The sequence below is a fragment of the Aspergillus ochraceoroseus genome (assembly GCF_002846915.1).
Source record: "Aspergillus ochraceoroseus IBT 24754 chromosome Unknown P175scaffold_13, whole genome shotgun sequence".
Lineage (NCBI taxonomy): Eukaryota > Fungi > Ascomycota > Eurotiomycetes > Eurotiales > Aspergillaceae > Aspergillus > Aspergillus ochraceoroseus.
The window spans coordinates 231,659-255,000 of NW_024468488.1; the positions used below are offsets into that span (position 1 = coordinate 231,659).

Below are 23,342 nucleotides of genomic sequence, written 5' to 3' on the forward strand. Positions count from 1 at the left end.
AATTTAGACCGCCTTAATCTTTGTCCATCTCGATCGTGTTGCTCATGTTCGATCTTGTGTCCCACATCCTACTACCAATGGACTACTAATTCTTTACCCTTTGGATCATGGAGAAATCAATCTCGGATCATAATCTAGCCAATGGGACTCCCAGGCAACTCCCAACCCCCTTGGACTCATCCCCCGGATCTCCATTTGCTGTGGCTACTCCCACTAATAGTCCTCCGGAAGTTGCAGTCGAAATCGCGGCCCCGCAGCCGCGAGTCCCTCGCAATTCTCGAAGTCTTCAACGCATTACCCATGCTTGTGTCTCCTGCCAAAAGAAAAAGACCAAATGTGACGGTGCGAAACCAACCTGTAAACTGTGTCAGCGGGCGGGCACGATCTGCATCTACGCCAGGTCAAGGCGTGAAAACCAGCGCTTACGGTTCCATTCGCTGGAGGAGAAGATTACCGTTTATGAATCGCTTCTACAAGAAATTATCTCTCAGAGCACCCCAGAAAACATCCACTCTATCCGGGATGCTATACATGTTTGTGATTCCAAAAGCGCAACTTGGGGTCAACACTGACCTTCGGCAGAGACACTTCCAGGTATCACCAGACTTCTTCTCGACCCTTCTCGCTTCAAAGTCGCTTTCCGATCAACACATTTCTCAGCCTAAGCCAGGACTTTCCTTGACCCGCATACACCTGACACGGGGCTCGACGAATTCCAAAGCTCCCGCTCTCGCGCAACAGCCCCCAATCCAGGTCAAATCGATCGAGAACTGGACCTGGCTCGTTGACAATGACGTCGCAAGTCACCTTCTTTCGCTTTACTTCACATGGGAGAATTCAACTTGGCACCTCGTCGACCAACACATGTTCATTCACGATCTCGAACGCGGGCGTCCCAGATTCTGTTCTTCCCTGCTGGTCCACACCCTTCTCTTTTTCGGCTGTGTATGATTCGACATCCACGCCTCGAAATGTATTTACGTAGTTGCTAACCACCCCTCTCAGAGCTTCTCATATAATCTAACCCGAATTACCGATCGACGAGAGGAGAAGGCTCTAGGCGAAAGATTGTATGCCGCGATCCAACAACAATGGACCGCAGAAAAGGACAGCCAAAATCTCCCAACCGTACAATCTAGTATCTTAATCGGCTTGCTTTGCTGTACGTTTGGCCTCGATAAGCTCGGTACCAATTACATATTGCATGGGGCAGAATTAAGCAACCGGTTCGATCTTAACAAGGCTAATTCCGCCTATTTCCTCTCCGGCGTCGAGGATGACCCCACTGCTGTCTCGAACTGCCAGAAACTAGTGGCGTGGGCTGTCTTTGATATTCAAGCGTAAGAAGCTTGTCCATGATTTATTTTTCTTTTCTCTTACTGGTTTCATCACAGGCTAGCTTGCCAGGTCTACAGGAAGAAACCTATCTGGAAGGAGCCACCTTCCATAGGATTCACCGAAGAAGAAGCATCGGCTCTAGACGAAGGCGGGGAGTGGCGCCCGTATCCTTTCCAAACTCCTGTTTCTCAACCTTATCTCTATACCGCCGCGTGGATTCGGAGTGAACTGGTCGCCATAGTACATGATATCGCCTGCTTTTCGCTCAAATTCCCCGGTGCCGTCTTAGGCGATAGCGACTGGGATTATGGTTACAGCTTATACCAAAGGCTACTGGGTTGGAGGGCAAGATTGCCATGGACTGTCTTGCCCAGGCACAACACAACTCCCCACGCCCTCTGCTTACAGTACACCATCTCCTCCCCATACAGGCGTTTGTACTAACGCTTCATCGTAGCTTCTATTATCAGGCAACCCTTGTCTCCTTGTGCGAAAATTTCCTCCTAAACTCATCCATGTCTCCTGATGGTTGCAGGTCTAGCCGATTCGACCCCTTGATAGTCAAGTCGCATGCTATGGACACCTTCGGATCCCTTGTCCTGCTCTTCAAACACTACCATGGGTGGAAGTCAATTCCCATTATCATGTTACACTACTTCTGTGTTGCAGGTGTTCACTCTGTATCTAAATTACACCCGCACGAACCGAAGTGGAGTCTTGTCTTAGAAAGCTCAGTTGTTGGCCTCTGGCACATGAGTCTGGGCTGGGGTCGATTTTGCAAGGCCTTCTTACGCACCATTGGTCTAGTCCTGAAAGCAACAAACCCCGATCCCTCGCTAGTTCCACCTAGGGCAACTGCTGTACTGGACCAGCTGAGTGGCAGTCTCTGGACTGGTGTGGATACCTCATCACTTGCTGCAGATTATGTGGTGCATCACATTCCAGACAGGTTCGGGCAAAATCTGGGCCCAGGCTCCGCTGAATACAAAGCTCACACGCTACAGAGTCTTCTCGTTACTATGGAAGGCCTGTCTATCACCGCAGGTAGTGCTAGGTGATATATGCATAGCCCACTTACCACCCCTTGTCTCAAAGCAGACAGCTACTGACACACAAGAGAGTATATATGGATTCTTAGGTCACAGTTTTTATCCATCAGCGACATGGTATTAAATTTAATAGCAGAACCAAGGGGGCAGAATAATAGTTGCCCATGTCTCTACATCATGATCCCAATATACACGCGGGATCGCTCACCCCCAGGAAATATCAGGCCCCAAAATAAACCAGGCTGCTGCCTGCAACCCACTCCAGGATAACAAGTTATTGCCATCTATGGGGCCCTTTATTCGGCACCGTTGCTGTACTGGATATCAGTATCATCAGATCACATATCTCAATGATATGGCCCCTTCCTTGTATAGGGAATTTCGGTGGAGTGACTTCTACGTCGCTCTGATTTTGTATTTATTGCTGCAAACACACTTATCTATTTTCGAGAGGAATATACGACCTCCTTTTGGTGCGAGATTTACAGAGCAGCAAACAGAACTTTAACCCCAGTTTGTGTGATGGTTTTCTAGGCCAGTTTGAAAATTATAACCAGTATACCAGTAGAGCATACGACGCTTTTATGCCCCGCTACGATGTCCCATGATTGAGTGCGCTGCTACTGTAAGGGTTTTATGGTCAGCTACTTTGATAATTCATGAGGGTCAGAAGCACCAACAAGTGACCGGATATATATATGCAAATCACATCTTCCCCGCAGCAAGCATCAGAAACAGTTCGTTTTCCCCCTACACCGCAAGGATCCGCTAGTAGTTACTTGCTCATGTAGTTAGGCAGCAGATACCAACTTAAACAGAGCAGAATAGATGGCAGAAAGGTGACAAGAAAAATGCTACTAGTTCTTCTTACATCCTTCATGGCATGGTTGCAAAAGGCACAGGGTGGGCTATATTCTAGTTATTCCATCAAATAACCAATCAAGTCTCCATAGTCTAGTGGTTAGGACGGCGGTCTCATATTACATGACAGTTCCCATCTAAAGGAGTTGCAATCCGCAAGCACGAGTTCGATTCTCGTTGGAGGCATTTGTTTTTTTTCAGCCCGCCATTTTTTTTTTACTATTCCCTAATAAAATTTCGCGTAATGGAGGAAAACAGTGAAAAAGAAAAGAGGGTGCTTACTGGAGTAATTTTTTTTGCTTCCAAATCAAATCCACTGCCTTGAAAGAAAGCAGCGTTAAACTAACGCCGACTCTCCTCTGATTGAACCTTCATTCAGCGTTTGGAGTATCGAGCTCAGTGGTTACTGAGTGAGGACTTAACCTTACCGCCCTGGGATCCCTGACGCACCCTTGGTTTTTTTGAAAGCAGGCCGTAACCATGCATTGGAGAAATCGTCACCGTCGAGACCAAGGAGTCGTGAGAGGGCAGGTAAAAACATAGAATAAAAAACTCAATAATTTACATGAACTCTCTCTCTCCCATTCTACTTACCTACTACGACCTACTACTAACTACTTATTATCATTTACTACTAAATTTAAGAAGAAAAAAATATATGCCTCCAACGAGAATCGAACTCGTGCTTGCGGATTGCAACTCCTTTAGATGGGAACTGTCATGTAATATGAGACCGCCGTCCTAACCACTAGACTATGGAGACTTGTGATGGAGGACGGGAAAGATATGATTAGATATACCAAGAAAATACTCAGTAATGGTTTCTCATCCTTGCTTTCTTACACCGCTGCAGTATTTGCTTTGGTTTGGAGGTCTAGATCTAGGCCTGTAAAATCAAAGAGCTCTCAGAGATGATAATAAATAATTCTGGACCTTTCTGTAACCATAAGCGGCCTGGTTTTCTGGTCCCTTTTGGTCCAGTGGTAGAATCCCTACCTGAACTGCACTCTCTTGTCTACTCTGTATGTATATTTGATGATCTATTTGCAGAAGCAAAATATCCATTATCCCAATATAATTATAAACCTGCGGAAAACTGATAATCAATCAGGCAACCATTGAATAAATACACGCGAACACAAACATCAGTGTTCAAAATTATCCACTATAGCTGATAAAGGTCGGAATCCCAAAAACACGACATATAATAGAGCTGTTATCCCAGTTTCCCATATTGCTTCTACCAACGACTAAAAAATTCCTCCTCCTTTGAAAGGTAACAATCCCCACATTTTGTGGATTGTCTCCTTACCTTTAAGCCTTGTTATAATAGGCAATTGTGATGTTATGGTCTTTGAACACATGCCTGGTTCCTGATTGACTAGGCCATGATCGAGAACTGGATAACTTTTAAACGCTGCTCATTAATTGAGACTCCATGGTAATCTTGGTACCACAATCAACAGCTAAAGCTTTGCAAAGCCTGAACATGTTTTGGATGCGATGGCCGTTGATATTCTGCATTATAAGCTCCGAATATTCCTCATCAATATTGCACAAGGCAGTTTCCATGTTGCCTACAGAGATCCTTTGGACTCCTGTAGATTCCAAGGTCTTCAATCCATGCTGTAGTTTTAGAAAGATGAGTAATTGGGTCAGTAGAGAAGAGCCTATGCTCACTAGTATTAGGATGATGTTATTCATGCATTAATATGCGCCTATAAGGGCCTAATCCCCCCTGGTATGGGTGAATTCTGCAACAATAATCCTCTGTTATAGGTAACATTACTAGCTTTTTCTGTGTGTGTCTATTTCAGGGTTAATTGAATTAAGGAGGAAATATAAGAGAGCGGCCAAGTTAGAAACAAGTTTGGAAGAAAAGTGCAAAGAAAACCATGGTCACACAACTCACACAATACACAATAGATGGTAGCAGTTGAATGTATATTAATACGATTTTTATTTATGCCTTTAGTTCGATAACCTATAGGACAATGAACAAGAAGCAGCAGGCAGCAAAATGAACTGACCAGGCAACTGCAGGCATCCTGCAGAGTATCTCGAGCATCCTTTAAACATGAGCCCGCATAGGGGTGTTACAATCACTCCACACTATTGGCTAGATGTACTGTGCCTAGTATAGAGGCATCCCGGAGTCCATGTATGGCCCGAGGAAACCTTGGGTTAATATTGATACTACTGCGATCAAGGGGATACTTGGGCAAAGTCTCTCTCACCCTCTCTTTCTTATATGCAATCAGAAATTGAAACTATGCTGCTTATTTCGGATTTTTTTCTAGGCAGATGATTTCAGAGTCACCAGGCTGTTAAACAGCCGCTACCTTCATTATTCTTTTAGGGGATATCAGAAGGCAATATAATACAGAGAATTTCAAGTGCAGGAGAATAAACATATCAAAATAAGAAAATTAGGGTACATGCCTTAGGTTTCTCTGGATTGGAATCTGATTCATTTCTCTGCAACTTTGCCTCGTGCTGCTTGCATAATTGCCAGAAAGATAGGTCATTTATGTTATTTATGCTATTTGCATATTTAAAATCAATCTGTGTAGACCTGTGGCTTTGTCTACCAGAGTAAAATCCGTCCTACTAGGAAGTCCCTAACTTCTCCCCAGTCACCCTTGAGTTTGTCTGCGCTAGGCTGCTCTGATGGCCCTAAAAGTTCGGGAGTGAAACATGTCAAAGAATACTGGGATAATGAAGCACCTTGACCCTCATCCTAGTCGTAGTGAAGCTGCCCCTCTTCAGCTATGGAGAAATTCCATTACCTTGCTGGTGTATCACTGGTGGGTTTCCGTTGGTTCATGAACTCATGTGAATGTGGCGGACAAAACATCCCGGGCGGTCTGCTCTGATATCATCTTCTACTTAATAAGAAAAAGGCCATTCCTTTATAGAATCAACTTATAGGACGGCGAACCTCGCTCCACACACACTATCTAGAATGTCAATAAATTCAGCACCAGATTCGTTCCCACTGGTAGGAAGATACGCAGAGAGAAATCGGCTGGACATCATCAACGGTCCTGGAGACTCACGCGTGACAGGGAGCCAAATCATTTACGATGAAGGCATTGTCGATGCTTGGCACGATAAAGCCGTGCTCATCACCGGGGTATCATCCGGTATTGGCATAGAGACTGTCAAGGCAATTGCGTTGACAGGGGCAACTGTCTTCGGAACTGCCCGAAATCTGGCGAAAGCAAAAGAGGCTTTGGGTTCTGTACTGGATAATGAACGTATACATCTTTTGTTCATGGACCAAACAGACCTATCGAGTGTTCGAGCTTGCGCCCAAGAGTTTCGCGAGCATAGTAGCACCCTCAATGTTATTATCAACAATACTGGGGTGAGTAAAGTCTGGAAATATGGTGGTTATGAGATAGTCTGACAGGGTATGCCGTTGTAGGTAATGAATACCCCGGAATACCGCACCAAGGACGGATTTGAGATGCAGTTTGGGACCAATCATTTGTCCCATTTCCTTCTTTTTTACCTCCTGAAGGATTTACTATTAGCGAGCTCGACTCCGGAATTCCATTCTCGGGTGGTGAATGTCTCTTCTGCTGGTCACCAACGTAGCCCAGTGCGTCTAGACAATGTCAACTTCGACGGCATTTATAACGGATGGCTCGCATACGCCTCAAGCAAGACAGCCAATATCCACATGACAAATCAGATAGAGAGGCTTTACGGATCTCGAGGGCTCCACGGTTACAGTCTACACCCCGGCTGCTTTGTGAGCCCGAATCTGCAAAAGTTTTCTCAAAAGGAGATGGACACGGTAACAGAAGATGAAGTTATGCGAAGGATGTTGACAAACCTTGAACAAGCCTGTGCGACGAGTGTGTACGGTGCTGTTTCGAAGGAGATTGAGGGCAAAGGTGGACTTTACTTGGAGGGAGCATCGGTTGCAGCAAAGCCAGCTCGGCGAGGTGGGAAGATAGGGATTGACTATGGCTATGCGCCTTTTGCTTACGACAAGGACAAGGAAGAGGCTTTATGGGAACTCAGCAAAACCCTAGCTGGAGTTGAATAAGTGACGAGAGCAGAAATATTTGATGTGTTTGGATATCATGTAGCAATCTTGATGAATACCCAGAATGACCCTAGTATAGTGTGTGTTATGCAGCAACAGCCAGGAGTTGAATCATAGTTTTTCAATTCTTTCTATACGAAATGCAATATCATAAAGCCATATCTATCGCCAAGTAGGGACACGTTGAATAGGGCATCCAGAATACTTCCTTCTTCATTCGCAGCTCAATTTCGCAGCATATAAATATGGCAGCCAAAGTGGTATTATTCTTTTATGCCACTTGTCTCTCTTCTCAATTCTGCCTGTTATATGACACGCACTCATTCTAGATAGAACATCCTATCTATTATCAACAGTGTCCAAGAATCTAGCGTACTAGCTTAGGATAGTATTCGGATGACTTCTGTTGCCTATCATGGCAGCTAAGAACTATCTTGTGTTCATATCATTTATAACCAAAGGCAACAGTACTGTAAAATAGGACTTTTTATTCACCAAATAACCATAACACATGATTGATGCTACAGTATCAAGGATATAATTAATCTCTACTAGCTCTCCTCAGACAGAGTCATAGCATTTATAACCTGGTGAAAGTACTATTCAATAATAACCTGGTGGGGAAAATATGACTCGATTCATAAGGGGAAAATTGGTTAAAAGTATTAACATATCCAGTGGTATTCCTCAAAGTCCAATAGTGCAAAGCTACAACTTACAGAAAGAGACTAGTTTATAGATATTCCTATATTTATCATCAGGATCTATTACCCCAACTGTTACCTACTCCCTGCACTGCTACCTAGTTCCTTACTATAACTTCAAATAAGTTCTAGGCACAGTTATCCAAATACAGTTCACCATACTTAAGGGGGGTCCTTTGTATTACTACCTCTTGCCTAAAGCTCTAACACAAGGTTATTAACAGAAGCTGTAGGCATTGTAACACAATATTACTACCCTTACATATATCCTGGTCATTAATCTAGTTGCCATTCTCATCATCAATCAAGTGAATTTCTCGGTCTTTGTGGGAAAGAGAAATGATATTACCGATATAGCCGAAATACCTTAAAAAACAATCTGCAAGAAAATGACAAATTTGCTGCTTTACCTACAATATTATATGAGGAAGTATCTTCATGCTCTTTACTTCTTCTCTTTTAGTTTTCAATTTCAAGCTTATCTCACACTATAATCACTGGCACTATTCATCATGCTCTCAGAAATACAGCTTGCTTTATCTTGCCTTATGGACAGCCTATCCAAAATGTCAGCTCCTCTTGTTCATACAAATGATTCAAGTTTCATTCTTCTAGGCTTGTATACCACATTTTTTTTCTATCACCTTGTCAATAGGGGTGTATCCTACAGAGGCCATCACAAAGGTATGTTTTATTAATTTTGGTGGATAAGTCCCTGATCTTAACTCTTACAGCACTTTCATGGCACATCCTAGGCGGGTCAATGGAGATAATCCTATATTATGGAGGATTCAACTGCTCTCTTCTTTCAATAGCTGGTACTCTGATGCACTCCGTGACCTCTTTAATCCTTGTCAAGAACCTTCCGAACGGGTATCCTCCTCACACTCGTAAGTCAGCTGTCCAGCAGGGGAAACTGGTGCTGATATCTTCAAATTGCTAACAGAACTTCTTCAGGCCCCGCATATCAGGCCGGCTCACTCATGCGCCCTGTGCAAATTATCCGAGCATACTACACGCAGAGCCCAGTTGACTATCACGATGCCATAATGCCTATCCACGCCTTTGTTTATGCTAGGGCAATCATATTTATTTTAGGAACCATGGGCCCCTCCAAGTCATTTCTCAGAAATGTCAACTCACGATTTGTCTACACACAGGCCATCTTTGGAGGTGCCCTCATTGCCATCGGTCACTGCAGTAGACCAGAAGCCATCTGCGTGTACGTGGTTATCATGCATACACTCGGAAAAATTGGGGTGTGGACAAGCACGAAGTATAATCATTACCGGTATTCCTGTTTGCATCTTACCCTTAATTATATAATGCTTACGTATGTGAACAGGAAGCAAGGACTTCGAATCCCTATCTTAGTCCACGTCCTGATGCTCATGGGGTTCTCTTCCCAGGGGGAATCCATAATGGATTACGGCAAAACAGACACAGACAAAGTTCCTGAAATCGGACATCTCCCAGTTGATTTAATTGGTCATCATTGGGCCCGGTTTAACTAATTAGCGGGGTTCTTTTTTTTTCTTTTTTTCCTGCAGAAAACATATTCAGTGGTTTGATGCTTCATAGCACTCTCAAAGTTACATATGCACTCACTAGCAGTCACATGATAGTAACATTTATGCCCATTTGGCCGTGATTTTCCTTCTGTCCAATGCCATACAGAGCTATAAGGAGGTTGTGTGGTAGCATTAGACTCAGTATTACTTCATGCTTAGCCTTATTCTACAAATTAGGAGGGAATTTGTTTCAAGCCCCAAGATTCTATTTTCTGTACGGAGGAGTAGTTACAAAACTCACCTCAGCAGTTCAAAAAAAGGAAGAAAGAAAGAAAATGTACTGGGAATTCCTATAAGATTTAGTTAGCTTTTATTCAGATTTGTAACCACTACGGGATCAATAGCCAAATTATAACCAGGATCTAGTCATTTAGTTACATGCAATAGTATGATTACACCAACTGTCCATGCAGTGATAAATCATTGGTGGATAGATACATAACTAGCACAATCCCACTCAGCTAGCTAAACTTAAAGCCTCCAATGATTTGCTTTTAGTGAGCGGCATGCGTGCAAGAATGAGAAAGAACCAGACTCCACCCTTGACTGTTTGCATATCATAGCCTATGTGAAAGGCATGTAGAGATCTTTAAGAGATTATATTTGTTATGAGAAATTAGAACAGACTTCTAATAGAAGGAGACCGAAACCCTTGGATTCCTTTGGCTCCGGGTTACTTGGACATGGATGGGTACACGGCATAAAATAGTGTATCCTAGCATGAGATGTCGCGCATAATTTCCCGGAAGACCTCAATAACTCCATTTGTCATAGGCTCATCGTAGTCGAGATTCTCACTTCATGCGCAGGCAAGGGACAATTAGGAATTTCAGCAGCAGAATAACCCATTTCGTCGTTTAAATTCACCTACTAGAGGAAAGGCATGGACTAAAGGTATGGAAGATAAGATATTTAGCTGGCCAGTTGTATTAAGTGGAAGGGTATATATTTCGCTTTATATATTGAATAATTGACCGTTTTTGAATATTGGATACCAATTTCAGTCGCCAGATCGTGGTTTGGAGGTTTGGGAGGGTCTTGAAGTTGCTCGGTAGGTTGTTATATGGATAGTTTTTGGAGACCGGGAGAGATGGGTTATAATTTAGGCTTGCTTCATGCCACCATCATGGAGATCTAGGATATAAAACCTTTCCAAAGGCTCAAGCTCATGATTATACACAATATTAGAAGGAATTGGAGCCAAAACTCGAGGATTTATGGTGTAATCATTTTTTGAAAAATGTCACTCGCGTTGACGCGAAAAAGTTGGGAGCACGAATCCGCAGACTTTTTGCAACCTATACGGACTACGGAGTAGTCCATATGTACTCCATCGTACTAGGCAAAAAGTTTAAAAAAAATGCGCTAGTACGCGCCCAACCACCCATACATTTCAAAAAATCAATCACCACACCATGGATAGACAAGTTTTGGCTTCAATGTCTCCAAATACTATTCGAAATCATGAACTAAAGCCTCCGGAAAGGTCGTATATTCTAGGTCTTCGTGAGGCGGGGTGGAAGGCACCCCAAATTACAGACCATTGTTCTCGACCCCAATACAATATCCAACAATCTACCGAGCAACTTCAAGACCCTTCCAACCCTCCAAATCACGATCTGGTGACTGAAATTGGTATCTGATATTCGAAAACGGTCAATTATTCAATATATAAAGCGAAATCTTTTTACTACTTACTATACGGTTCAATTCAACCTAGAACTCTCTATCTGCAGGCGAATCATATATACTATGATTCAGGGATCAAGATATGGCAAATGAAGGGCTTAAAGAAGGCTAGAAATAATACCAAGAGTAGCAAAACTTCGGCTGCAGTGGGCTTTCAAATATAAAGACTATACTATAGAGTCATAGGCCACAATCATGTAGTCAGATGAGTACTCGGTAGAGATAGGATCTGGCAAGCGATACTGGTATATTTTTAGGCTTAATTTGTATAGAGAAAAGTGGAAAAAGGAGCATATCCACCTATATAAGAGGGCAAGAATGCTAGAGTCATGGTTTGGGTAGCATTTCAGCGGTCTAATAGGTTCGAATTGGTCCGTTTAGAGCGAGACTTTAAAGTAAAGAAGCATGGCTACTCTGCAGGGTTATATCTTGCTTTATTGGAAGAATATGTGCCTACTATTATAATCTTAGCTTCACTTTCATGCAGGATAATGCTCCTATCTATACTACTTAAAAGGTCAAGCAATACTTTGAAAATGATAGTATAAGAGTCATGGATTGGCCACCCTATTTGCCTGATTTAAACCCAGTTGAATACCTCTGATTTCCGCTTAAAGAAGGTGTATACAACTATAACCCAGATATTAAAGAGGCAACTAGTTTGAATGAGGTAAAGGAGGACCGGACCGTCTTTGGGAAGTATTAGAGGTATCTTGGACCAATGTCTGTGAAGATATTCAAGCAAAGGTGTTAGCAAGCATGCCCTGCAGGGCGGAGGCAGTAATTGAGGCCAATAGGTGGTACACCAAGTATTAGAGCTAGTATAGAATTTATATGTGACATTTAGACTTCAATATCAATGTACTATTACATAGAAGTTTTTGGAATTATAATGCCTCCCGGTTGCGAAATATATATATTTCGGGTGATCAAACATGGTGGGGTTGCCGGAAACCAAAATCTGCAGACTATTTGCCTAGTACTATAGTTGTGTTATGAAATGACCTCAATAAATTGATTACACCGTGCCTGAACCCCCTACGGCAGCAGCTCCAGGTCCGGGTCCAGCGACTTTGGCGCCTTCCGTATTTACTGCCTGGTATGACGGGGGATTAATCTGGAACCTGATAAAGTGATTCGACCCAATCTCGATGGCTTTGAAGTACCGCTCCCCATTGTAGCTAGGGTGAATTAGAAAGGGCCGTGTAATGAATAAAGAGCCCACTTACCTCCAGTGAATAAGACCCATAAAGACATCCTTACATCCTTCAATGAATGCCCTAGATATTTGACGAGAGCTCTCATTTTTATCCTTCAGTAGACGGTTTGCATTGGCGTTGAAACCCTCAACCTCTTGTCTGCAGATGCGATAGCTAAGTTGCATAGCTTGGTTGCAATTAACACCTATATTTGCCATTAAAATGGGGATCATATTTTCGAGTTGGCCATTATTCTAGCATGTATTAGCCGTAAGTATTAGTTTCACAGGATTCAGAGTCATACGAATTCTTTTCGAAAGGAAAACATGTCGTTGGTTCTTCGGTTGATATCTTATGTTAACCAGAGTAATACTAAAGAGGTGAGGCCAAACCCACATGTGGACAATATACGATGCATGCTTCCATAAAAGCGCCATGTTCTTGTTGTCTAAGACTGACCTTGAAACATCAATCCCATACGCGAAGCTGCAGTTGGAGTTAGTATGGAATTATTCCTCGAAACAGTCTGCCATCAAATCTTACGGAATAGTTGCAATCACGCAGTGGACTGCTGCAGTATGTTCTCGTCGTTTCCAGTAGGTCTCTAGGTTAGGAATCTTTCCATCAGAGAAGAGACTATCTATAGTGTCCACACTGCCAACATATTCAAGCATGCGGTCCAGGAGCAGTTGGCAACAGTCTATAAAACGTCAGTGGTGCATGCTAGTATCTGAAAGTGTGAAGTGAATGACCTCTACTGCATTCTTGACAGATATGCTCTCCAACTTCATCCCAACAATGCAAAGCCTTTTGTAGCTCCGTTGAAAACATGGAAAGATCCGGGAAATCGCCGTCTCGCAGTAGGACGTGCCTGAAATACGCGAGACTAGCCTCTCTGTACCCACTCGCTGCTGAAGGGTTCAGCTGGAGAGTCCCACAATCGAAGACTGAATATTTGAGGGCTGTCAGTAATCAGCAACACAATAGGTACGACGCTGAAGACGTACTATCGTCCCAAACAAAATACTGGCATTAAAAAGAGTCAGAAAGCGCCTGCTTCGCAATAGGTTGCCAAAACGTACCCAGGCAAAGTACTTTGCTACTGTGCAAAGCTTCTCAAAGGAGGAATCATGGCATAGCACCGCAGCAAAAAGCGCAAAATTTGCTTTTTGCATTTTCTGGATCAATTTTTCATCTTCCATCCATCTACTTAAGTTAGTATCACCGTGAAAATGCTAAATTGGGTTGAGTCCAATGTCTGCACCGTCGAATCCAAGGGTTTAGGACTTTGTCTCGCATTCGCTCATAATCCTTATGTGTGCGAGGTTCCCATTCAGGAAGAAGTTGATACAAGTTTGCAATAGTGATGCGTTGACCCAAGATAGCCTGTTGCAGTTCGATAAACAGTGGATTTCTCATGACCTCGTATGCCATGGTGGACATGAAATTTCAGTATTTTGGACGGCCAGGTCCAATGTGTCTCTGAATTGCCGCATATGAATTATTTATATCAGAACCTGGATAGATGTCTCTAACCTTGTCGTTGTCGATCGCTCTAGTTGTTCGGAATTGGATATAGATTGAGATATAATGCTACAATATTATGACACAATTAGTGCGACACCCTAGCGCAGACGCTTCTACTTTAAGCCTAGATATAGTTGTACAAAAGTACACCAAAGGGAATTAATCCCTACTATACATGCTAGGGCCCAAGATATCAGATGGAGGTATTATAGAACCCATGAAATATACGTAGATATTCCTACATAAACTATGCAATATATAACCGAAATACCATTACAGTAGACTAGTCGAACTTTACAACCTTAAAGTAGAAAATGCAGAAAACCCTTGGTGATAATTTCAAACACCGGACCAAAAGGTTACTGTGAATGTGTTATTGTGACTAGACAGGTGGCCTAAATTATATCAGTAGAGTCACAGAGGCGCCGTGACAGTATGTAGAATAGGTATCTTTTTTTGGCTCATCTCAACCCAATTAACAATGCAATGGGTACTTATAACTAAAGGTAAGAACTTATTAGAAACATAGAATGAGAAAGCTCCCAACGCCTAATTCAGGAACCACCCCTTTCGTCTCCAATTGAGATACTAGATTTATTTCGGTACACAGTCCGGAGTACGGAGTAGAGAATTATGCACCTCAGATCCAGCCTATATTATATTATCCCCAACTATGAAGAAAATCCTATACTACGTAGGCAGGTAGTTAGTAGATAAGGGAATAATGGAAAATTTTCGGGAGAATTTTACCGTGTTAGGCCAACTTAGCATTTCTCAGCGGCCTTTTGTCATACCACTACTACATAGTTAGTTATATTCCGCAAGGATAAAGGTGGGGGGCATGTAATAAGAATAGTCTGGCTACCAATGTGCCTTATAACAAGGGAATTCGGGCCCGAGGTACTCTCCGTACCTGCAGGAATTTCTTCCAATCCATATTTTGGACCCGGCTTATATGGCCTGAGCGATCTCATAGAAGCTGCTAGCAAGGCTGGGTCTCTACTCCGTATAAACGAAGGTATTTAGCCGTGATAGTTGTTTTACGTGCACATAGTGAGACAAACTGCGGGGCAGTACCTTGCTAGAATAAGATACTTTCACCCTCTTACTCCGTATTTTTAGTATTTATTCATTAGTGCGCTTCGTATGACGTAGGGCTATGCCAGGCAACACTTTATACGTGCGATTCTCCAGGAAGGATTCGCATGGAGAGTTGTCGGTGGTGTCGATGTCTGACATGGGCAAGGACGGGGATATCGACCGCTTCGACTACCCGTCGGGGTAGGGATGGGGATCGATATCCTCGATAGCCATCGGCGACGACAGGAGGGTCAAATCGATTTCTTCGAGGGACCTAGTCCTCGAAGCCGTCGGTACGGCAAATGGAACCGTTATTCACATACGGATAGAGAAACTTTCTAAACCTGGTTGAACTATCGGTCCTTGCTCCTAAACACTTCATTTCTTGAACAGTCATATGTTGAACTATCCCCGGACGAACGGATATACTTAAACAGATAACACCTTGTTCTCGGCATCTCTTGTGGAACTAGTGCAGATCCCTTGTTTCATTCGTCTGATTAGTCCCTAATATGGGGAAACGGCATTTGTCGTTACGGGTGTCGCCATTTTGCCGCTCAGGAGCCCGAAAAAGGATATTGGTGCCATTCTAGGGTTGTGATCCTTTAACCCTCCCTGTAGGTATAATACTGTACGGAGTACTCCGTAGTTAGGTAGTTAATGGGACTTTGTAAAGCCTAATCCATTCCATCCCTATCAAGTTATGTAAAACCCACTAGGGAATTATTTTTGTTATCTATGGTGCAATACGGGATTTTTGTTCGACAATTGATAGCCATAGTCTCCGGGAGTGGAAATTGAATAGGATATTGAGAGCAAGGCAAATTTTTTAGCATCTAAAGACAAAGACTATTTTTGGAAATATTTTTCCGAGCTAGCTGTTCCCTGCCATGAAAAGATAAAAGATAAATAGGGTTTATAATGTTTTACCTCTGATGTCCATTGCATCATGATTAAGAGGTTAATTAGTGAGCAGGTCTCAACTCTCAGAACTCTTAATGCCATAGTGAAACAAAAAGTCCGCTTTGAGGCGTTGATGTTTTTGACTACCTCATAACCATTAGGATCTCATATTGCCGAGCAAATTGACAAATCACACCCGTGCTAGAGATTTGTAAAGGATAGAAATAGTCTGAATCAACCTCCACAAAGACAAAAGGAAAGAGCGCGGCAAAGACGTTACAACTTTCCTCCTGGAGGTAATGCAACTCAAACGGAACATGCCCTCAGTGCCGCTAAAACATAAGCCTCCTGGATGAATAAACTAGCATGCATAATCTTCCCAGTCCACACTCTATCTCGGGGGTCGGGTTGCTGCCACTTTGTAATGAATTGTTTTCCGAGATCAATGGTCGAATTGACTCGCTCATGGTTATTCAAGGGTCCCAGTTTAGCGAGCTTTGCCAATGCTATTACTGCATAAGCTGTCTCTTCGTACGAGCCCCTATCTCCCCAAGAGCCGTCCGTGTTTTGATTGTCAACTATGTAGCTGAGAACCTTTGGAAGAAGAGGGACAGTAAGGTCTATGAGCCTTTTCGAGGTACTCTGGTCGAAAATGTTTGTAGACAAAGTATCATGGAGACGAACTAAGCCGAGAGTTAAGTGTAGAATGGCGTAATATTCCGATATATTCTGGATGCGAAATATGTTAACTAGAGCAAATGGAATAAAGTACTTAGGTAGAACAATTAGCATACCCAGTGATCACTTATTTTTTCCCCATCTTTCCAACTATTGCAGAGAACTTGCGCACATTTCACGATCTGCAGTGTCAATTTCACTGCCTCTGGACTTAACAGTAACCCACTAAGGATATTTGCGTGGACGCTAACGCTTGGGATTACGCTAGGTATACGACCATTGAATGTTTGGAAATGGCTTTTCTTTTCGAATCTGTGGACTAAGGCCATTGGACTCGGAGTTCTGCCAGCGAGATACAAAGCAGTCAAGGTACGGCCACTATCGTCTGCATCAGGGGTCCAGCATGGAGCTGCAGATACTCAGACCAGGTTTTCAAATCACCGCAGAGGGGAAAGGAGATTTGACGTACATGCACTGCTTACCCCACCCCTCGAGTTGTGGTGATGTACTAGGAAGTCTACAATCGTTTCAACTCTTTGATATCCTAGATCAGACAGCGAAAATCCTCCGTCAAACAACGTAGTAAGAACCTAATAGCCTGTTAACCACAAAGAACCCAAACAACCTCCGGTACACTCACCCAGCAAGGTTCAAAGAGTGTCAGCGGCCAGATACCTGGGACTCCTCCTCTATCACTGCCTGCGGCGTGTTGGATACAGTTTTGGAGGTATTCCTCACATTCTGTACTCCATTCAGGACCATATATTAAGTATGCAGCCGTCGAGGCAGGTGATGCCCCAATTCCTTCAGTTGAAACCTGATGAGTGAGTCGTGTGAAGTCTAACTTAGCAAGCCAACCCTCAATTGAAAACAATGGAACCTCGTTCTTCTCTGTATATAACCACTCAACATCCATAGCCAATGCCAGCTTATGTAGGTCGTACAGAAGAGTTTTCCCTGGGAAATCAAAGACAACACCCTCAGAAGAGAGTAAACCCAGAGTAGTTGGGATTAGCAGCTGGAACTCGAAATGGGAGGTCTGCGAAACATTCCATCTTTCCAGTGTCTGCTGGGCATAAACTCGACCTCGTTCAATTCTCTCAGATATGTCTTCGGGAATAGTGCTCTCGACCTTATCCTTATCTCGCAAGTGCACACATAAAGCAAGTAAAGCAGCCAAGGTATGAACCAGTATATCCGGAATTACCACATGATCAGGATAAAAGTTGTGCGGGATAGGGTCTGTGAATGAACTCCACCCTCCGGCATTGTTTTGGCTCCGTAGTATAAATTCAAAGCATTCAGGGAAAGCCCATCGGGAACGCCTATTTTCTTGTTTGACTACCATAGACGCCCACGCAGTGTCGTAAATTGAGTAAGCCATGGATGAAACACCATGTTTGCTGCTGATGAATGGGGCAATTCGTTCTAGAAGAGCTTGAGCACGCTCTTCGAGGGATCTGGAGCCTATCATGATGGAATGGCAACTGGGATGCTGTTTGAAAGGAGTATTGCGAAGTATAAATGGATTTTGGGCAATATACACTGCCTGATTTGACTAGGAGACGTGTGATCAATTTTTTTCAGAGTTGTATTGCACCCTCGTAGCCACGTTTGTCATTAATCCGTTGATTTTTCTAGAAATATCGCCATATCACCCCGCAGCCAACAGCACTGAGGCAGGGCACTGACTGATTGGTGTTGCTAAATCCAGAATTCACTTGCCAAGGGCTTCCTTCATTACTCTGCTCCCAGTGGCCGCCGTCAACAGGCTGGGGCATGACATTAGGTTATACCGTTATATGCCGCATTATATCACCACAAGACACCCGGAAAGTGAGCTGGACCGAAAGTTTTCTTTGCAAATCTTAACTGTGCTAATGACGATGCTTGCAGGTATCGCCGCGCGATACATTCACTCGGGCTTACAGCTCGGCGTGGGTAGAAAAAAACTCGGCGTGGGTAGAACTAGCGCCAACAATTTTCTACCCATGCCGAGGTCCAGAGTTCATCATGGGTAGAGCTAGCGCGGTCCAACCTCATCATGGGTAGAAAATCAATCCTCTACCCATGATGAGCTTATCTCTTATCATTAGGGTATATACCTAATACAAATAAAATATTTATTACTTCTAATATGCTAGTAATAGGTATATACTTGGCAGGAATTAACTATAATAATAATAATTTTAATACTAGTATTATTTATTATTCCTTTTTTAGCTAGAAAAGGCTTTTTTTTAGCTAGAATTAGCCTTTGTGTTGATGGTACGGAGTATCCATGCCTTTCTGCCCACCCAAACCGCTACCCGCTTTAGGTGCGCCACGCATTCCTCGCAATCACATATTCTTCGCGATTTTTTTAATATTTGAAGCTATATAACAACAACAACACTAGTAATCAAAATAAAAAAACTCTCCAGCTTCTTCAGCACGTCTTGCATTATCAATTCCTCTTTGAATTGCTTCCTGGGTCATTTTTAGCTCCTCTAGCTTCTCTGCCTGATATTGAAAGAGTTTTGATATATTCCGCTTTGCCCGGTCAGATACCTTATCAAGTTCCTTTGTAACCTTTGCCTGATTCTTTAGAAGAGCCTCTATTGTTGCTGGAGGACTGTTTTCAACGCTGGAGGATAGTAATGGTGGTGGAGATGGGGTTCGACAAAGGTCAATTGATATATCTGGTATATCCATCTGATTCGCTAGTTTTTTAATGATTTCAGTGCCATCAACTGGCCAGATACCGCGTTCTTTAAAGGCATCTCGAATAATTCGCTGTAGAAAGGTCTGGTTGCGGATTGGCTGGATAATCTTCAAGAACTCTGCCTTCCCATATGGCTTACCCCCCCATTGAGATAGCTCATTATTCTTGAGGTAAAAATTAGTCTTATAAGCAAGAAAAGGTTTTCCATCAAGAGGTTGGCAGAGATGTGTTGAATGAGCTATAAAACCAAAGGGAATAATATCATTTTCCTTGCAGTATTGCAGAAATTCGAGCGTAAGGTGCGAGCCATGGCCATCAAATATTAGATATCGCTTCTCGCCTTGCTTAGTACGATCAGGATGCTTCGTTGCAGTATTAAATCGATGTAGCCAGGCAAGCGCAAGCTCATCAGTTATCCAACCATTTGAGGATATTGCTGTTGTTGTTTTAGGTGGTAGTTGTTCTGCATCATGATACCAGACCTCCATATAGTTGCCCGTTGCTTTGAAAATAAAAAATGGGTCCATTACCCAACCATCTGCAGCAATACATTCAACTGCAGTAATATTTTCACCTCGCTCACTTTCTGCAAGATTAGGACATTTAGGACCCCCAAAAACCTTCCTATCACGACCTTTGCCTGGTTGGAAGCCACATTCATCAAAGTTGTAGACAAGGCGAGCCGGGACCCCGCGGAGAAGTGATTTCAGAAGGTTATACCAGTGTTGAAGCAAGCCAGCATCCTCTGCTTGTATCCGCCTTAATTCCTTAGTCTTCTGCTTTACTGGAGCAAGTCCTAGATCTGCTGGTACACGCGATTCGAATCGATATGGCCACATCTTACTAACTTGCTTATCTGACCCCGCGCGAGCAAGTGTCTGATTTGCCCATGCTGCAATGACCGCAGGAGTTGGTGGGATGTTCCATTTCCGCATTTGTATGATCCAGTTGATTAAGGCCTTCTCCTGATATGGCTGTAGAAGGTTCTTATTCGTTGTTGTTGGTGTTACTAGTATCTTTGGTTTTTTGAGGCGCGTTCGGAGCGTAGAGTCAGACACATTAAATTCTCGTGCAATCTTCGCGATATTTGGTCTTTCTTGCTTTTTAACCATGGCAATAGCTTCAAGCAAGCGAGATTCATTGAAATCTGGAGATTTAGGCATGTTGTGTTGTAATAATAATAAAAATAAGTTGAAATATTAAAAATTGCAAAGAATGTGTGATCGCGAAGAATGTGTGGCGCACCTAAAGCGGGTAGCGGTTTGGGTGGGCAGAAAGGCATGGATAGTAGTTGAGACGGCCGTTCAATGCAACAAAATGAGGTTGTATTGGTGCTAACTACTCTAGAACTTTAAGCGTAAGGAGAAAAAAAGGAAAACAAGAAGTGTTGTGGGCGCTCGCTTGAAGAAAATGACAGGAAAGCAAACAAAACAAACATAGTCACATGATCTTAAACAGAGCCGCCGTCACAGTAGTAGTAAATTTTGGTGTGGTAGTACTAATTCTAAGCGAGACCCTATTATAGTTAGATAAATAGCTCATCGTGGGTAGAGCTAGCGTGGGCCAACCTCATCATAGGTAGAATCTCTACCCACACCGAGAGTTAATCCATTCCGGGGTTCTACCCACGTCCCACGCAGAGTTTTTTTCTACCCACGCCGAGCTGTATCCCCGGTTCAACCCCGACATTGGCACCTTTACAACATTCAGCGATCCGGGGGCACCTTTGAATAAGGGCCTAAATCGCTACAAAACTAGCTGATATATATATTTCTGACCTGCTATTATGCATTCTGCCCCTCCCCCCCTCCTCTGACTGTGTTTCGACGCGTGGCGAGCCGAGATGGAGGTGCTGACTCCCAACCGCCCGCCCGGAGGCATCGACACGGCCAACTTCACACAGCTACAAGAACCCCAATCCCCCACCAACCTGCACGCTGCTAAGAGACAACAAGGAAAGAGCATCCTACTCAACCACATGCCTCCTCCAATCTACAAAGGTGCTAGCTGAGCTGGCCACCATGGTGGCCAAGCTCATCGACACTCAAAAGAGCCAGGACAAGAGGGCCTACGCAGCAACAATCTGCAATAGATTCATCCAGTTTATTGCTATCAAGGAATACACCACCATGGATGACTACGTGCCCATGCGCGTACGCAGTCAGCCCACGACCATGACAGCATTAGCAACCTCAGGCAAGACCTCTAGCAAGTCCGTAGCCTGGGGGGCCGCGCAGACCCTAAAAAACTCAGGGGGAGGACCCGCGCCAGCCAGGGCATATAACACCGGGCGACCTATGCCTAATTTGGATAGGACCGCCCCTACCACCGCGACAAAGTCGGCCCGGAGTGGGTTGACCATGTCGACAAACGCCAGGGACGACCGCAGGGTCCTCATCACCCTACCCAGGTCATGCGCCCTGTCTGCATGTCTGGCCCATGCCTTGATGGGCGGCAGTTAACTGGCTTCATGCCTGTTTGTGCCAGCACCTCATCCGCCATTAGTGTGCCCGTTTCCAGGCGCGTGCCGTCGTAGGAGGCCACCGTGCTGGGCACCCCGGGCACTGCGTAGTTATACCACTTCTGCGGGATGCAGACATCAGTCGCGTCTAGTGTCTTCTTTATGGCGCTTACTGCCTCCTCCGTGACAAGGAGGTCCCGGGTGGTCAGGTCACTTGGGATAACCGCCCACCCAGTCCTAGTTGGATCGATCCTGGGTATTGCGCTCAGGGTTGTGAGCCCTGGAACACACTTCACCAGGGCTTGACGCACTGCATAAGCCTCTGGGCGCGCGAGGAGGAGTCTCCCTGGTAGGGTGATGAGGACCCTGCGGTCGTCCCTGGCGTTTGTCGACATGGTCGACCCACTCCGGGCCGACTTTGTCGCGGTGGTGGGGGCGGTCCTATCCAAATTGGGCATAGGCTGCCCGGCATTGTGTGCCCTGGCTGGCGTGGGTCCTCCCCCTAAGTTTTTCGGGGTCTGCGCGGCCCCCCAGGCTACAGACTTGCTAGAGGTCTTGCCTGAGGTCGCTGATGCTGTTGTGGTCGTGGGCTGACTGCGTACGCGCATGGGCACGTAGTCATCCGTGGTAGTATAGTCCTTGATAGCAATAAACTGGATAAATCTATTGCAGATTGTCGTTGCGTAGGCCCTCTTGTCCTGACTCTTCTGGGTGTCGACGAGCTTGTCCACCATGGTGGCCAGCTCAGCCAGCACCTCGCGACGCGTCTTTGCCTGGCGTTCCTCCTCGTCAAGGTGACCCCGAAGGGTCCTCGCGGCGGAGCCCGGGTTGGCAGTCGAGGCGCTGGCACCTTTGTAGACCGGAGGAGGCATGTGGAGGATGCTCTTTCCTCGCTGTCTCTTCGCAGCGTGTAGGTTAGAGGGGGATGAGGGTTCCTGTGGCCGTGTAAAATCGGCCGTGTCTATGCCTCCGGGTGGGCGGTTGGGGGTCAGCACCTCCATCTCGGCTCGCCACGCGTCGAAACACGGTTGGAGGAGGGGGGGAGGGGCGGAATGCGTAATGGTAAGTCCGAAATGTGTATATTACTGGGTTTTGTAGCGATTTGGGCCCTTCTTCAAAGGTACCCCTGGGTCGGTGAGTGTTGTAAAGGTGAGGTTTCCGTAGGTGAACCTGCGGAAGGATCATTACCAAGTGAGGGTCCCCCCGGGGCCCAGACCTCCCACCCGTGTCTACTTGACCCTGTTGCTTCGGCGGGCTCGCCCGCCGGAAGCCCCCAACACGAACCCTGTCTGAGAGAGATGCTGTCTGAGTGTGATTGATACCAATCAGTTAAAACTTTCAACAATGGATCTCTTGGTTCCGGCATCGATGAAGAACGCAGCGAACTGCGATACGTAATGTGAATTGCAGAATTCAGTGAATCATCGAGTCTTTGAACGCACATTGCGCCCCCTGGTATTCCGGGGGGCATGCCTGTCCGAGCGTCATTGCTGCCCATCAAGCCCGGCTTGTGTGTTG

General features: G+C 44.6%; 8 protein-coding genes and 2 non-coding genes across 10 annotated transcripts, besides 1 other annotated feature; 6 read left to right on the top strand and 4 right to left on the bottom strand.

Moving 5' to 3' along the window:
* Nucleotides 1-74: 74 nt before the first annotated feature.
* On the top strand, nucleotides 75-2,995 carry P175DRAFT_0561283 (putative C6 transcription factor; the record flags this gene model as incomplete). Its single annotated transcript, XM_040901035.1, has 7 exons — nucleotides 75-533; nucleotides 583-945; nucleotides 1,006-1,340; nucleotides 1,395-1,745; nucleotides 1,796-2,382; nucleotides 2,612-2,860; nucleotides 2,922-2,995. Exons 1-7 carry the CDS (start codon nucleotides 108-110, stop codon nucleotides 2,993-2,995), a joined length of 2,385 nt encoding a protein of 794 aa, XP_040748398.1. The 5' UTR covers nucleotides 75-107.
* A 335-nt stretch (nucleotides 2,996-3,330) lies between these two features.
* P175DRAFT_0t143 lies at nucleotides 3,331-3,434 on the top strand. The gene has a single exon. It is a non-coding gene; the product is annotated as a tRNA-Met (tRNA).
* Nucleotides 3,435-3,907: 473 nt separating this feature from the next.
* On the bottom strand, nucleotides 3,908-4,011 carry P175DRAFT_0t144. The gene has a single exon. It is a non-coding gene; the product is annotated as a tRNA-Met (tRNA).
* A 2,202-nt stretch (nucleotides 4,012-6,213) lies between these two features.
* On the top strand, nucleotides 6,214-7,371 carry P175DRAFT_0488373 (uncharacterized protein; the record flags this gene model as incomplete). The annotated part of the gene is made up of 2 exons (XM_040895698.1): nucleotides 6,214-6,618; nucleotides 6,679-7,371. The coding sequence occupies 2 exons, from the start codon at nucleotides 6,214-6,216 to the stop codon at nucleotides 7,306-7,308; spliced, it is 1,035 nt and encodes a 344-aa protein (XP_040748399.1). The 3' UTR covers nucleotides 7,309-7,371.
* A 1,207-nt stretch (nucleotides 7,372-8,578) lies between these two features.
* Nucleotides 8,579-9,526, top strand: P175DRAFT_0447294 (uncharacterized protein; the record flags this gene model as incomplete). The annotated part of the gene is made up of 4 exons (XM_040894388.1): nucleotides 8,579-8,696; nucleotides 8,747-8,902; nucleotides 8,970-9,288; nucleotides 9,358-9,526. The coding sequence occupies 4 exons, from the start codon at nucleotides 8,579-8,581 to the stop codon at nucleotides 9,524-9,526; spliced, it is 762 nt and encodes a 253-aa protein (XP_040748400.1).
* Nucleotides 9,527-11,439: 1,913 nt separating this feature from the next.
* On the top strand, nucleotides 11,440-11,873 carry P175DRAFT_0541504 (uncharacterized protein). The gene has a single exon (XM_040900352.1). The coding sequence runs from the start codon at nucleotides 11,602-11,604 to the stop codon at nucleotides 11,818-11,820; it is 219 nt and encodes a 72-aa protein (XP_040748401.1). The 5' UTR covers nucleotides 11,440-11,601; the 3' UTR covers nucleotides 11,821-11,873.
* Nucleotides 11,874-12,254: 381 nt separating this feature from the next.
* On the bottom strand, nucleotides 12,255-14,040 carry P175DRAFT_0561286 (terpene synthase family protein). The gene is made up of 9 exons (XM_040901036.1): nucleotides 13,736-14,040; nucleotides 13,554-13,677; nucleotides 13,479-13,497; nucleotides 13,224-13,433; nucleotides 13,015-13,171; nucleotides 12,868-12,957; nucleotides 12,776-12,809; nucleotides 12,502-12,725; nucleotides 12,255-12,453 (listed from the first exon to the last, which is right to left on the bottom strand). The coding sequence occupies exons 1-9, from the start codon at nucleotides 13,912-13,914 to the stop codon at nucleotides 12,291-12,293; spliced, it is 1,200 nt and encodes a 399-aa protein (XP_040748402.1). The 5' UTR covers nucleotides 13,915-14,040; the 3' UTR covers nucleotides 12,255-12,290.
* Nucleotides 14,041-16,287: 2,247 nt separating this feature from the next.
* P175DRAFT_0447141 (terpene synthase family protein) lies at nucleotides 16,288-18,133 on the bottom strand (the record flags this gene model as incomplete). The annotated part of the gene is made up of 4 exons (XM_040894385.1): nucleotides 16,288-16,710; nucleotides 16,776-17,068; nucleotides 17,129-17,249; nucleotides 17,300-18,133. The coding sequence occupies 4 exons, from the start codon at nucleotides 18,131-18,133 to the stop codon at nucleotides 16,288-16,290; spliced, it is 1,671 nt and encodes a 556-aa protein (XP_040748403.1).
* A 3,073-nt stretch (nucleotides 18,134-21,206) lies between these two features.
* P175DRAFT_0536454 (uncharacterized protein) lies at nucleotides 21,207-21,455 on the top strand (the record flags this gene model as incomplete). Its single annotated transcript, XM_040900306.1, has 2 exons — nucleotides 21,207-21,363; nucleotides 21,415-21,455. 2 exons carry the CDS (start codon nucleotides 21,207-21,209, stop codon nucleotides 21,453-21,455), a joined length of 198 nt encoding a protein of 65 aa, XP_040748404.1.
* Nucleotides 21,456-21,841: 386 nt separating this feature from the next.
* On the bottom strand, nucleotides 21,842-22,825 carry P175DRAFT_0404742 (uncharacterized protein; the record flags this gene model as incomplete). The annotated part of the gene is made up of 1 exon (XM_040893015.1): nucleotides 21,842-22,825. A coding segment is annotated over one exon (984 nt), but the record flags the coding sequence as incomplete, so codon positions are not given.
* A 311-nt stretch (nucleotides 22,826-23,136) lies between these two features.
* Nucleotides 23,137-23,295: a sequence feature (Protein overlapping with rRNA (P175DRAFT_0416195, PTU16989.1) was converted to a misc_feature.).
* Nucleotides 23,296-23,342: the final 47 nt, after the last annotated feature.

Bases quoted from the DNA above. Each gene is read 5' to 3' on its own strand.
- P175DRAFT_0541504 (XM_040900352.1), top strand. From the start codon at position 11,602: ATGGTTTGGGTAGCATTTCAGCGGTCTAATAGGTTCGAATTGGTCCGT.
- P175DRAFT_0561286 (XM_040901036.1), bottom strand. From the start codon at position 13,914: ATGTCCACCATGGCATACGAGGTCATGAGAAATCCACTGTTTATCGAA. The intron at 12,810-12,867 runs GTGGGTTTGGCC...TATCAACCGAAG, and splicing joins GCATCGTATATTGTCCACAT to AACCAACGACATGTTTTCCT. The intron at 12,726-12,775 runs GTATGACTCTGA...AATACATGCTAG, and splicing joins TTTCCTTTCGAAAAGAATTC to AATAATGGCCAACTCGAAAA.